The 15,074-nt window shown below is 38.0% G+C and overlaps 1 protein-coding gene across 1 annotated transcript in view; it reads right to left on the reverse strand.

The window, feature by feature from the left end:
- MSRA (methionine sulfoxide reductase A) overlaps positions 1-15,074 on the reverse strand; it is a 301,880-nt gene that overhangs the window by 88,337 nt on the left and 198,469 nt on the right. Inside the window, exon 5 of the mRNA XM_061990033.1 lies at positions 8,829-8,935. Coding sequence (XP_061846017.1) covers positions 8,829-8,935 — 107 coding nt within the window. The remainder of the gene's footprint in view (positions 1-8,828; positions 8,936-15,074) is intronic.

The following is a 15,074-nucleotide window of genomic DNA, read 5'->3' on the forward strand; positions in this document are numbered from 1 at the left end:
GAAAAGTGTTCCATGAGTACTTGCTTGAATTCTGGCTTAGGCACACTTGTGTCACTGAGAAAACTTGAGGTTTGAAGAGTGTTCTTTGGATCCCACAGCTTTGCACTCTTTGGATTGCAGAGGCAATGCTCTCAGACTTTAACATGCTCTTTTAAAAATTAATTTGTATGGAAACCTTAAACCTCTTTTGCTTTCTCCATATCAATGCAGAGAGTCCCACTACAAGCCTTATTTTTCACCTGGAGATGGACAGATTCAAAAGCCAGAGCAGAATTAAGATAACACTCTCAACACATCTTGAGACTTAACACATCTCATGATGATTTCTCAGATTTTTGTTTCCTGGAAATTTTTTGTTTAAATCAGTTTTAAGGGCTGCATTTCAGCCACAGACCACAAGATCTGACACAGAACAGCAACAGCTAATCATAATAATCTTTCTCTTGCCTTTACTAATCTCTTAGTTAAACTATGCTCCTTGAAAGCTTCCATGAGAGAAGGAACTATATCCTGTTCCCTGTAAATCACTGTGTATTCTTAAATCATAATTATTAATATCATTATCAATTTTATGCTCCTGATATTTAGTATGTTAGTGAAATTTTGAGACTGTTTTAACAGATCCATAATCAAGACCAAGATATTCAAAAGCCTGAACCTGAAGCCCTTCACAATGATCCCAGATGGTACTGAACCATGTAAGAACACATTTACAGGCTGATGTAAAGGTATTTATAGCTTCAGTGTTTTGGTATCACTACAGACTCTGCTACATTGCCTTGCCACTGGTATGACTTAGAACTCATGAGGGATCTCAATCTAGCTGGAGTGGCAGCTGGAAGGCAGGTCAGACAGGACAGGACATCTCAAATAGCACTAGACTCCTGCAGGCAATTCATTTCAGTCCTTTAAATCTTTATCTTCTGGATAAGCATGGAGGTCTGCCCTGAAGACTGAGAATTTATCTGCCCAGGTATATGAAAAGTCGATGGCTAGGCAAATTTAGGATATTTTTACATTACTGACAAGCTGGATAGAGCAAGAAATACCAAGCAGGAAGTGTTTTATTTACAATCCACTCTTGGAGTCAAATCTATTTGATATTTACATTAGTTTATTGTAGGGCAATTTCTAATATAAGCTTAAATGTCCAATACAAGCGTGAGCTTGAAGTACAGTACAATAACGCAAATGGCTTCTTTGCTTAACTCCATGACCTCGCAGATGAAAAAAATGATTGTAAAATAGGAAGTTTGGTTTCATAATGTTGTTCGCAGTTCTAACTTCAAATGTATAATTAGCTATATTTTCAACAGTCAAAGGGCTAAGTGAGATGCCCAGCCTTTGATCAAATGAACAGCATATAAGCAGAATCCAGAGCTAAAAAAAAATCTTGCCTCCTTCAGCATTGATAAAAGCAGGCAACATATGCTGTTGATGCATCCAGGGGAACTGAAATAGTATGCAATTGGTAGCATGCTGCACTCAGCATTGGATGGTTGTACCTCTCCTCTGCTTCAGTGAATTTTGAAAGGTGTCCCTCATCTTCCTGTGCTCTCCAGGATGCTCATTTGTGTTTTCATATGGACATTTACATCCTGTACATTTCATTGTTTCAAAATAAAATCATCTTGATGGTTATACTAACATGGTTTTCCTCCCACTACATGACATTCTATAACACAGAAATGTAGGAAAAATTATTAAGACAGAAAAAAAAAAATCACATAAACACTAACTATAATATGGAGTAAACTCTGCTGTTGCATGGTATGGCTGTGAAGAAAACCATAGGGCACTCACTGTGTCTAACAGAATTCCCTATGAAAAGCGATAGAGAAAGAGTATCAAAGGGTATTGCCTATCAAAAGAGTAGAAAATAACAGATACAACAGAGAATGACAAAACTATAAATTCATCACATAGATGCATTTCAGTATAAAGTCAACAAAGGCAGAACAAGTGGGTTGTTAATCAGTGTTGACAATAGGACAGGTCATCTCACAGATGTATTTATTCTAAGAAACTCAAACAAGCCAACAACAATACCCTAGGTTCATGCCATTAAAGCTTTTTATCTTGTTACCACTGACATCAGGAAGTACTGTAAAAGTGTGTATTAGTTTTGAGATACCTTTCTGCTGCAAGGTGAGCAACAAAGAACTCGAATTTTCTGCAGTTTAAGGTAATATGAAAAGAGTTAGCAACTGTTCACACAAAACCTCCTCATTTGTAGCTGAATGAAGCTTTCTCAGAGAGCGATGAACATAAAAAGGGTATGTCTGTAGCACTGATGAGTGATTACAAAATAAATAATGGCTTAGCTTATCAGATCAGATTTGCTTATTTTCACCACCATCAATCAGGAATCAAGTAGCTACTATTCACATCAGAGTGAAGAAAAGATAATTCAATATGTAAAGCTCTGAAATAAACATAATTTGATGAGGAGTAAGCAGGTGTTATTTTTTTATTGACTCTATTGTATTGCTTTAATAACAGCAACCTATTTTTAAAAACAGCTATTTAACTTCTCCCAGCCAAAAAACATGTGAAAAACTGTTTCCCAGGCAAAGCATGTTCTAAACTCACACAGAACATTACATAAAACCACATGTGAGTGCTGTGAATTCACCCCACAAGGCAGTCCATCATGTAATTAAAAACTCAGAACTGTTGATCTTGTAGATTTGTAAATAATGTTTCCTGTAGCCCTGACAAATACAATCCTGATCATTTTGTTGCAGACTGCTGCTCCAAAGCTCATTGTGGCAGCCAGGAAACTCCAGCTTTTAAATCTCTCCTCTTTTCTATGACAGCAAATACAAAGCTCTTGCTTTTGCACCTGAGAGTTTTGCTGGTTTGTTCCCTCATAATCCCACAGCAAGCTCATGAAAGTTTCACCATATCTGTTAGGCTGCTGAGCTGCAGAAACTGTTACATCATCTGCTGACGAGCACTAATCCACTGTTTCCCTTACTCTAAAGAACGTATCCATTCATCACAATCTGGTTATACCTAGTGAGGACCACATGTGCATTAGTCACAGAACTGCTGAGGTTGGAAAAGACCTTCAAGATTGTCGAGTCTAACCATTGCCCCAGCACTGCCATGGCCATCACTAAACCGTGTCCCTCAGTCACAGCTACACAGCTCTGGGATGGGGACTCCACCAGTGCCCTGGGCAGCCTGTGCCAGTGCTGTACAAGCCTTTGAAAAAGAAATTGTTCCTCTTCTCCAGTCTAAACGTCACCTGGTATAACTTGGGCCATTTCCTCTTGTTCTGTCACTTGGAACAGAGATTGACCCACTCCCAGGCCACAGCCTCCTGTCAGGGAGCTGCTGAGAGCGCGAAGGTTTCACTCAGCTTCTTTTTTATCCAGGGCCCTCAGTCGCTCCCCAGCAGACTTGTGGTTCAGACCCTTCCCCAGCGCTAGTGCCTTTCTTTGGACATGCACTAAGTACCTGAACTTCCATTACAGTCACACGAGATCAGGGTGTGCCTATAATCAGCTATCCAAATACAGGTATTTACCTTTATTTGGAGTGCCCAGGGTATTTAAGATATATACACAAGACTGGTAGGTATGATACAGTCCCCAAAGGATAATTGTGTACTTGCAGAGTGGCAGATAGACTGAGACCGGCTAGAGCTTCCCCAACGGCACTCAGTGTGAACAACTGAATCAGGCCCTGGGAATGTGTCCCATGGCTGAGCACACACTCCATTTTGGGTAAATGTGAACTCCTAGATCATTGGTTAATTGAGTCCTTCCCGTGGAGCTTCCTTGCACAAGCACTTCTACTCCACAAGGAAATAAGAGAGATTTAACTAGCCAGCAGCTCGTCTTCAGCTCTTGGCTAAGACATGATATCTGACTATCTCACCACAGAGGACCTTCATGAAAATTACCAAAGCCGATCTCAGTGTTCAATGCATTCCCAGACCTCCTGTGAGCAAGATCAGGATCAAGAGTGCTATCACATAACTGTCACCACACTAAAAGATGGTCACTGGAAATGAAAAATAGCACTGTAAATCCACAACTGTGTAAAATAATTAATCCCTGTTCTTCCTATGGTCGTCCATGATTTATCATATAACTGTTCAGGGCTTTAAAAGTTTAAAAAGATAACAAAAGAAAAAACTCACCCCATTCTCCCCAGAAAAACCTCTATCACTGCAATACCCGTGTAGAATGAAAGAAATAGAAAAGTCAATGATGCTTCGGGTTCAGGTGTTCCAATATCTACATCTCTGAAGCCAAACAGTACATTTGAAGTTATAAGTTGAAGGATTCCCTTCCAAGCTGCATGTGAGCAATAAAGCATATGGGTAAAACTAATCCATCATACAAATATATTACTACTTGTGGAGCATTAGTCCAGCATAATAATCCTTTGGTTGCTTGATTCAAAAAGAAATGTTAGATGTTTGGTCAAATTCACATTCTTCAGCCCAAATCTTTTTTTAATTAACAGAAAATGTTATGTGATGAAATGTAAAGAAAAATTACTATTTGACTAAGTCAAGGATAAGTTTTAGTCATTTAACTGAGCATCTTCCTCAGACCTTAATAGAAACATATTTGCTATGGCTGGAGTATGATCCTGTCTCTCCTCTGAGCATCGTATACTGTTCTCTTCAAGATCTCCAGAAAGTCTGTCAATTGTCTGTTTCAATTGCCTTGATATTTTACGTGTATACTAACTTTTAATTTTTTAATTTAATCTCTTCACCTCTACTTACAATACTTTTTGAACTACTTGAACATACTTGTAGGTCCCAAAGTAAACAATTGACATTGCTTCTTTTTTTTTTTTTTTTCTTTTGCAATTTTGGCTTTGGTGCAGCTACTGTTTTACTTTTATTTGTTTTCTCAATCCGTTGATCAGCTGGTTTAGATTTCAGAGAGGGTTTCTACCAGCAGAGAAACTACTCCTGCAGAGAAACTTTCCAAGATTAGAGCCTTACAGTCCAAATCAAAACAGAAAGAAAGAAAGAAAGAAAAAGTATTATATTGCTTGTAGCAAAGCTTCATCCGTTTCTAAGCAAAAAAAATTCTGTGTTTCATCAACATTTCCTACACGTTCAGCAAAAACCCACTTCATCGCAGTTCTCTGAACTTTACTAAAGGCCACATTTTTAACGTCTTGATAAAATTTCAACATTTGTGTACTCCTGCCTCTTCGAGCCTTTATTACTCTCTCCAGATTATAAGCGTGAATTACAGTAACTCTCTCCATCAACTTCTATTGGCTGTAACAAACCTGCTCATATCACCCAATACATCTGTCAAGAGCTCAAGACTCAATTCATTCATAATTATTCATGAAGAGGCGCTCCAGTCGCTTTGTATAAGGAAATTCTGCCAAATATTTGCTTTTGCTTTATTTACTTTGTTCTGTGCACACTGTTTTTTGTTAATGCTCTCCTACATGAGGCTGCAGAGATGTTGGCATTTTGGTGATGCAACTTTAATAAGTCAAACATGGGGGAGAGGGACTCAGTGTATTCTTGGAGCTGAAAATCCAGTGTTAGTGCTTGACAAAAAAATGCAGGCCTCTGGTTCAGAAAAAATAAATACAAACCTCTTCCCACACTGATTTCACTATTTGGATTATTGCTTAGATAATTCATTTGAAAACCAACTCCAGCCTAGCAACTGTCTTGAAAATTGAGTAACCTCAGGTTCAACTCTGTTAAAAAAAAAATCAGCTTCAGGCAAAACTGATGGAATAGCTCATTCACAGTATTTTTACCAAGTCCTGTCCCTCATTTTATGTTTTTCTGATTACACTTACATTGTGTTACAATTTAGCAGAACTATTGTATTATATTTTACTACTTGTTGCCTCTGACTGCATGCATTCAGCTTCACCAACAGTTAAAGATGCATGGCTCAATGCATATTCATTGTTTTATCACTATGTCTCAGCTGTTGAAACAGCTGCATGAATCAGCAATAAGTTCCACAACTTAAAATAGATGTGACCCTGCAGGATACTTGGGCTCAATGTGCATTATGATTCTCACTGGTAGGCTGACAGGATGTGGTGCACTTAACTGCGGTATTTCTCCACTCAAGCATAGCATTACCCTAAAAGTGTAATCTCCATTACCATTTCAGTTTGGAGCAGAAGTATGGCTTTTGTAATAAATCTCCTGATCACTGTCACTTAATGTGTACTGGTTCACATCACAGAGCAGTCTTGGGATGGATGAAATCCACTCCTTTTGATGGAGCTAAACCAGAAACGCACTGCTGACTTCCACCTGCCAGTGGCATGTGGTTCAGAGGACCAAACGACAGCTTCTGAAGAGTAAAGCGTCTTGAAACATGTAGGGCTCCTCGATACAAACAGTCTTGTTCTGCAGATCTGCTCCCTTCAGCCCATGCTGCTTCCTAAATGTAGACAGACCTGAACTCTAGCTGACTTCTAGAGAGGAGCTAGTGCTTCAGGATAGCCTGTCTTCAGGCAGGAATTCATGATATAAACCTTGGGGTTAGATAGTTTCTATCCTCAGTGAACAAAAATATTTCCTTTAAGTTAACAATGCCATCTGTTTTAAAATGCTTCATCTAGCAAACACATTGTTGTCTGTTTGGAGGCCATTCTTAGCTTTCCTCCAGGTCCTCAGCTCAAAACGACATCTAAAAGCACATGCACAATTATTCAGTGAATAAATTAAAAAATTACATATTATTTTTATTCATCTGCTGTATCAAAAATTCCAGAGTCACTCATAAATACTGCAGTTATTGTACTTTTGATATTTGTTAGTCCTTCCCTGGTTTGGTGTAGGCACCACTGCTTATCATGGAAAAATCAGGTGTTATGCCATCCCTGTGTGTTTTTATGTGTCATTATCAGGTGCAGAGATATGCATGTGTCACCGATAGGAAAGCCTGGTATTTATTTCAAATTAGTGCAACAATAAGGAAAGTGGTTGCATTACATTCAAATATTTAATACAAAAAGGGATTCCTGGACGTATTGTTTGCTCGGTATGTTTCCCATACAACCATTCTACTGCTACTGCAACACCATAGTAGATAATATTGGAGATGTTGTTAATAATACATAGAAACCACAAATCCTCTAGGAATTTCAGTATGTATTCGCTGTGCCTCCTTAGTTGGCAACAGGGTCTCGTCCTTCTCCCTACTTCAACGCAGAGAGAAACTCTACATGTGATCACTTACAGAGTTGTGCCTAATTATATAAATGTACTAATTATACACACTTTTCAAAAGGTGATAGACTTCAAGGTAGGTAGATTTTAAATTGTGCCATTGAGAAAATCTATTTGATGATGGAAATTTCTGTAATATCTTACTGCAATCTCCTACATTGTAATTTTGCTTTCAAGTAAGTATTAATTTAATGACAAATAACAGCAGCGAATAATAGAGATAGGAAGGCAAACTAAAAGCTCTGAGAATTACAGTTTGATATCGGTCAGCAGATGCTAACAAAAAGGATCAAAATCAACTTGGAAAAGCAATGGATTCAAGGTAAACAATGAGTATAAAGAAATTCTGAATGATAAATATGAATACTGAACCTTCAGAAACTTCTCTGTTAACAAAGACAAACATCTGCACGATTGACTTATCCCCACGTGTTCAGCTACTCATGAGAAGATATATATGTCATTGAACACTTAATTTACATGCACAGTTATCACACTGCTAGGAATGACTTGCAAATTAGCTCCTTGCAGTTCAGAGCATCTCTTTGCATGCAAAATAACACCAACTGCACGTACAAACCAGCCCCACAAGTGTACACACAGCTCAGCCCACCAAAGTCACACATACACAGATGAAAACCAAACTGTCATGCAGACTTCTGCACGTGCATCTCCTTTTCGGAATTTGGTACATGTCTTGGACTGAAATACCCTCATACCACAGTTTTTTATGTTTAACATTAGACATTCAACAAAATCCCTAGTTCTTCAACATAACACTTTAGTGAAGCCATGGTATAAGTGAATTCATGAAAGCTGATATTCTTTTAGCACTAAGTTATTCTATTGCCTTTATGTCCTGGGTATTTTATTTCATGTAAGTTATAAGAATTTATGTATCTCTTCTGTAGAATCTGGATCTTGCATTGACAAGACCACTAGGCAGATCAGACAGCAATTACAATGCAGCAACACTGTAGGACACTAATCCCCCTGCCTTTCGTTAAATAATAGCTTATGTGAAAGGAAAGAGACAGAATCCATCTTCACTAAAAACAGGATTGTGTATAGAAAGGGAAATGGTTGATCTTCTCTCACACAAATCCCAGTGTCAAAACAAATAGTCTCACTAAGCCACGGGCTGTCACATTTAATCAAAGACATTTATGGAATGGCTTGATAGAAGTATCTTACAAGCAGCAGGTGGGTGATCTGGAGATACCGAGGTTAAATATTGATCAGAACTTTCACCCAGTGTTCAAGAACTCTTGGGTCTGAGATTTTGGCTTCAGTCTTTAGAGTATGAGGTCCAGATACATTTTCATAGCTTTCATGATCACAGAACTCTGCTCTGGTGTACCCGCACTAAAAAAAATCTCCAGAAGATTAAAATTCTCTATGCTGCACAAGTAACTATTTTTCTAGAAAATGACTCATACCAAAAAAACACAACCCACGACATTTCACAAAAGGTGAAAATTTAAACAAATAGGATGCAAGTTCAATATTGGAGTGAGGAGCTTCAATAGCAACACGGAGACCATGCACAGTGCAAGGATTTTGCACTAATTGCTGATGTCTTTGACTTCTGCTTATATGTGAAGCAATTCCATGCCCTGCCCAATGTTACCTTTTGATATTCTTCCTTAGATCTCAAGGCAGCTTCCATCTGTTCCTGAGAGTATGTGTAGATGGCTGAGCGATACTGTGTGCCAACATCATTACCTTGTCGCATTCCTGGAGAGAGACAAAGCACACCACAACATCAGGATCATCCTCCCTCCCTACCTGACTAGGCTGCCCACATAATTTCAATAGACCTAAATTTAAGATGTTCCATACACCTGGATTAGCACATCTCTTACATGTGTACTCGGTAGGTATTTTTAGGAAGTCCAAGTCTTTGCTTAAATAGTCCCAAAGAAATTCAAGTCTGATATCTCATTTTAAATGACATGCAAATGAAATGTGAGTATTTTACATTTTGGTAAATCACACAGTAGTCAAATACAGATGTAAAACCTTAAATAATCAAGTTTTAGTTACTGTAATCAAGGTACTCTTAAAATATTCATTTTGAACCATGCAAATGGTTACAAAAAATGCTGATTTTAGTAAGTGCTTAAAAATGTTCTTCTGCTGGAGTATATCTTAATGGGAGAAAGGTTCAAAATACTTTTGGAGACAACCAACAACTCTAATCACAAAGCAATGATCTTGCTAGAAGACCAGTATGTATGTATACTTAGATTAAATCTAAATTTAGCAGTTCCTACCATCATCACCATTAGTTATGGAAAGAAGGAATGAATCTTACAAAGTCCTCAAATCTGAGCTCAGAAAAGGACTCCATGAGAGGAGCTGAAAGTTTGGAGAAAGTCTTTCTTCATTAGTACAGTTCTGCAGTGATTAATGCTTAGAAACAGCAACACTTTCACCTTCCTTTTTGAGTTGAAAAGTTGAAGAAGTTGAAAACAAAGGTATATATGTAATATCAACTAAATTTTATTTGCAATCTACATGTGGATAACATTAATGGAAAAAGTATATAATACTGTTTATACATAACATTATGAAGACAAACCCTTAGTTATACATACTAACTCCTTAAAATTAGCCCATAAATAAGTAATTTTGGTAAAAGAATTAGCCCCTTTAATGTTAATATATGAGTTCCCTTCAAAGACTATTTGTATGAAGATGCTCACATACAAATTTCCAAAATATGAGACAGATTCTACCTAATCTATAACTAGAAAATAATGGGCCAAAGCAGACAGAAGATTATGATCTCCTTTGGCAACTACCCCAGATACAGTTTGGCATTCTGCAGTCCTAGACAGCCACGCTGGCCAAAGACATTGCTGACTCATCACTATCCATCCCCAGTCCCTCAGGCCACAGTGCCACAAACCAGCTTCAAACAATAGCCTTAGAGCAGAGCTGTAGCATTAAGAACAATCTGGAGGTGCAGCTTGAATGCGATATATGAATGACATAGATAATTTCACTCTAATAACGTTGTCATGGTTTAGGCCCAGTCAGGTACAAGGCCCACGCAGCCGCTCACTTACTCACCCCTGTACACTCCCAAAGGTGGCATAGAGAAAAGAAAAGAGGGAAGATGTTTTGGGGAGAATTGAGAAATGGTGGTTGGTGTTTTAAGAACTGCTCACAGGGGTCAGCACTGCAGCTCCATCTCTTGTTACCAAGCAAAAAAGCTCTCCATACAAACCCAACACAAAAATGTATTAAGTTGGAAGTTGGTGCTGCATATGAACTTTGAAGAGTGACAAGTCTGGAGTTTCTGAAGCAGACTCAAACAAGTAGAATCCTCCCAAATGACTGCAACCCAAGACAAAATTGAGATCATCAGGATTTGTCTTTTGACTGCTACCTGACTACAGAAGTCCCTTTGAAAATTACCATCAACTCTCAGGACTTTGGAGATGAAATAGGAAAAAACCTGTGTGTGCTCATACCCCTCTAGCAAAGCACAGAGGGTAGAAAAGAGCCTGTGATATTGCAGGGTGGAGGTGGGAAAGATGCTATCAACATAAAATTACTTATTAAAACTGTAACTTTTAACCCTCTTGTACTTTCCAAGGAAACATAAAAATGGTTCAGAGGATAGTACAAAAAAAAAAAAAAAGAATCTGACTGAAATGTTCATAAACTAAAAAATGCAGAAGTGTTTCCAAAGATAAATTTGGACAAAAAATTTCAATTGGCCAATAGTATATACGAGAGAATGTGATTCCAAAAAAATGTTATGGACTTTTCTAATGATTCGAGTTACTCTGCAATTGCTAAAGTGTTTCATTATTAGACAGAAGAACAAGTACATTGTTCATCAATACTTAATAGTGTGGTCTGCAAGGCAGAGAATATTTTTCTCATTTCTTTTATTTTAGGATGGTAGGGAGCTCTTGTAGAGCCAGGGCTACTGAACAGTTAGGCATAAAATGAAAACAGGCCAGTAAAGCATTAGTTTTGCCAGGATATGTTAATGCTGATTGATATTTGCGCTTAAGCATTAGCATTCCACAAATCTATTTATTCCTTAACAAACTACTTAACAATTGACTTGGGAGTAGATTACAAAAATCTCTATAAATGGAGGATCACTATTACAGTATGCACTTCAAGAGCATGTTTAGCATGAGCTCATGTGCACAGTGCTCTGAGTGAGGACATAAACAAGATTATTTAATGTATACAAGTGCCACCATTACATAGTGATAGGGAAGTGGTCAGCTTAATTAATTTAATGCAATTAAGGTTGAGGAGAACTGACTCTGATTTATGAATACATATATAGAGAAATAATCTGAGAAACAAAGCTCTTTGTCTTTTCAAAGTCTCTTAATTATCTAGAGCAATTGAAAGCCAAATTATACAGATCCAGATGGGAAATAAGGCAATGTTCAAATACTGAAGACATTTCTCACTGGAACAATATGCATAAAGCCAACATCCCTTTCCTGAGGGCTTCACATCAAGGATATACATTTTCCCCAAATACATACCGAAACTCAAAGAGCTGTACAAGGTCAGTGATGAAAATATAAAGTTAGGACGAGGTCAGGCTGTGATAATAATGATCCTTCTAGCACTCAGGTGCTGTCTTGCACTTTTATACTACCCAATAACTACGTAAAAGACTGAACAGGTATTGTGAATATTACTCCAAAGCATAGTTTAATGTGATCAATCATTTAAGCTAAAATATAATTTATTTTTACTTGTAACTTAAATGAATTTGTACCTAAATCTCTCACAATAAGTAGCTAATAAATTACCTGAGCCACAAAGACTATGAGATAATAAAATAAATTCAATGTGTATAGACAAAATCAATTGTCACTGTTGCAGCTATTATTTGCAATGTACCTCACATGTACAAACTCACTTCTCAAGAGTCCATCTCTGATTTTGAAAACCCTCTGGCAAGTCTTATTTGTTGAGATTCACTAACTCAATGAGTAGCAAACAAGGCAAGAAATTCAATTTACTAAACAACTGTGGTAGGATGATTGAACTTAATCTTGTGTCTGAAAGAAAGTCTACTAAATAAAAAATGATCTCTGCATGTCTATTTAAAAGTTCCACAATGTCATCTGTAGTTGACTTTCCTTCCATTTCTGAAATGTCCTTCTTATTTTCTCTATCATGACATTCTGTCTCTCTCATAACACAACACCACAGTTATACACATTAGGCTTCAGATAAGAATGCAAATATCTAAATAATTCATTGAATAAAGATGGTACACATATTAGAAGATATTGTGTACTGTTAAATGAAAAGCTGCTCTTCTAAGGGATTGTCAACATTACTGCCATTGATTCTAGCAACACTGGATGCCTATCAGTCTCAAAAAAAGTTTTCAGCTGAGACAATGAACCAATCTCTGATTTTCTGTGCACCAAAATAAAGTCAAGAATTTTGTTTAAAGTTTACAATATAATTAAAGTTGCAAAAAATCTTTACAGGCTTCAAGTCATTAATCTTGCCTATGAGATCCCAGGCCATTAAAGAGGACTTGCAACATGTTTAGACAGTTGGGCAGACAGGAACCTTCTGATGTTCGACAAGAACAAGTGCAGAGTCCTGAACCTGGGGAGGAACAAGCCCCTGCACCAGGACAGGCTGGGGGTGACCTGCTGGAGAGCAGCTCTGCAGAGAGGGAACTGGGAGTGCTGGTGGGCAGCAAATAAACATGAGCAGCAATGTGCCCTCTGGCCAAGAAGACCAATAGCATCCTGAGGAGCATGAAGAGAGTGTGGGCAGCAGATTAAGGGAGGTTCTCCTCCCTGTCACCTCCAGATGATTGTATCTAGCAACAGGACAAGGGGTGATGGGATGAAGCTGGAACACAAAACGTTCCATTTGAACATAAGAAAAAACTACTTTACTGTGAGGGTAATGAAGCATTCACACAGGCTGCACAGGGAGGGTGTGAAGTCTCCTTCCTTGGAGGTCTTCAAAATCCACCTGGATGCATTCCTGTGTGACCTGATCTAGGTGGACCTGCTTCTGCAGGGGTGGTTGGACTAAATGTTCTCTAAAGGTCCCTTACAACCCCTATGATTCTATGATTCAAAACAAATATCTTTTGCAAACAGTAATCAAATATTACAAAAAATATTTGAGATTTAAAAGTACTTTGAATGACCAATATTTTTGTTACATTTATGAAGAAAAGTGAACAAAGCTCAACATTATGAACTGGATGGATTAAAGCAATATCTGTTATCATTAATGGATGCATTTCAGTAGCAGATGTTCCATAAAAATTCTCCACAAATAATTTTATCAAATAAGACATTTGAAAATAATAAGAATAAGAAAGTTACTTTTGTCACCTGTGTCAAGCTCCATTTTTAAGACCTATATATGATTTTGCTTTAGTTCCAAATCATCCAGGAAATCAGGTTTGTCTAAATCTTCACTACTGGAAGAAGGAATAATTTCTACAGAATATCAGCTGTACATCTTCAGAGCAGCAGGATCTTCTAAGCAAGGAAATGCTGACTGCCTACAGTTGTTCTTCCTCAAGATGTCTTAAAGTCACTTTAATTCTTAAAGTCCAAAGCCTGTCAATTTAGGGATAGAATTTAGGGTAAAGCCAGGAGATAACTCTTTTCTTCACGGATATAATATATGTGAAATTTGTCAGTAGTGTCTGAAGCTCCGTTTCATTCTAGGCTGAGATGCCAACCAAGTTGCTTTGTAAAGATGTTAACCAAATGTATTAACACTGAGGAATGAGGTCCCTGACAAGAAGAAAGACCTTCAGCAACTCTTTCAGAAATTTTGCAATTATAAGAATGAAGTAACAGCAAAAACCTCTCTGCAGCTTAATGACCAGCAGATACACTTTGAGTCATCTGAAGTCCATTCCTTTCCAAATGTAGCTTGAGGAAAAGCTTACAGCAGCCTGAAAGTAGAATGTCATCTTATATACAGCATCAGACCTGGTCTGCTTTGTCACAAAGGACATCCAGAGGACTCATTCTTAGTGTTGATCAGAATCTCTACAACTAGAAATAACCAGTCAGAGTTTCAAGGCCTATCCAATGTCCTTGCCATGATGCACAGGAAGGCAAAGCCTAGATGACTTACCTCATTTGTAGATAGGGTAAGAGGTTCAGAGCAGAAGTCATTAAGTTTCACATCAGGTCGTCCAGGATTCTGACACCAAAAATCCCTTGGCCAGATCAGGGTTTGCAAGATCATCCTATTTCATTTAGCTATACTTTACTAACGTCAATGGTGCAAGTCAGTAACTAGCAAAAAGGCAAATATCTGTCTCCCTGCCCAGGTTATCAGGAACACATTCAACAGCAACAAGAACAAATATAGCATGGAGTCAAAAGCCTGGCACCTGCTGTTGATACCCGAGACAATGAAAATCAGCTGCTATGTTGACAACAGCTGCAAAACCTCTTGTCAAAGAGATGCTTAGATAGACATGCTGAACTTAGAAATTATAGAAAAGCAAAGAATTTGCATCTCTCTGGCAAGACAGAAAAAAACATTGTTTTTGATATGGCTGCACAGTGAGAGACTAGAAGCCTAAAGCACAGTGCCTGTCTGAAAACTGGCCAGTCCTTGTAAGCTCTCGTCTCTAGTGAAGCTGGGAGGATGAGGGCATTTGGAGCTCTAAATGAGTTTAGATCTTGGGCATGCATCATATTTAGGAATTTTGCTTTGGCTGACCAAAGCACCTTGGTGGTTTGCAGCCTGGACCACTCTAAAGAACATAAAACTTCCTCACTGCCAGAAAAGAGTAGAACATCAATTGATCCAAAAATGCCCTCACGAGCTGAGTGCTTGCTTTGACTTTGAAACAGAAATTTATGGCCAAGGA

The sequence above is a fragment of the Colius striatus genome, chromosome 2 (genome assembly GCF_028858725.1).
Source record: "Colius striatus isolate bColStr4 chromosome 2, bColStr4.1.hap1, whole genome shotgun sequence".
Lineage (NCBI taxonomy): Eukaryota > Metazoa > Chordata > Aves > Coliiformes > Coliidae > Colius > Colius striatus.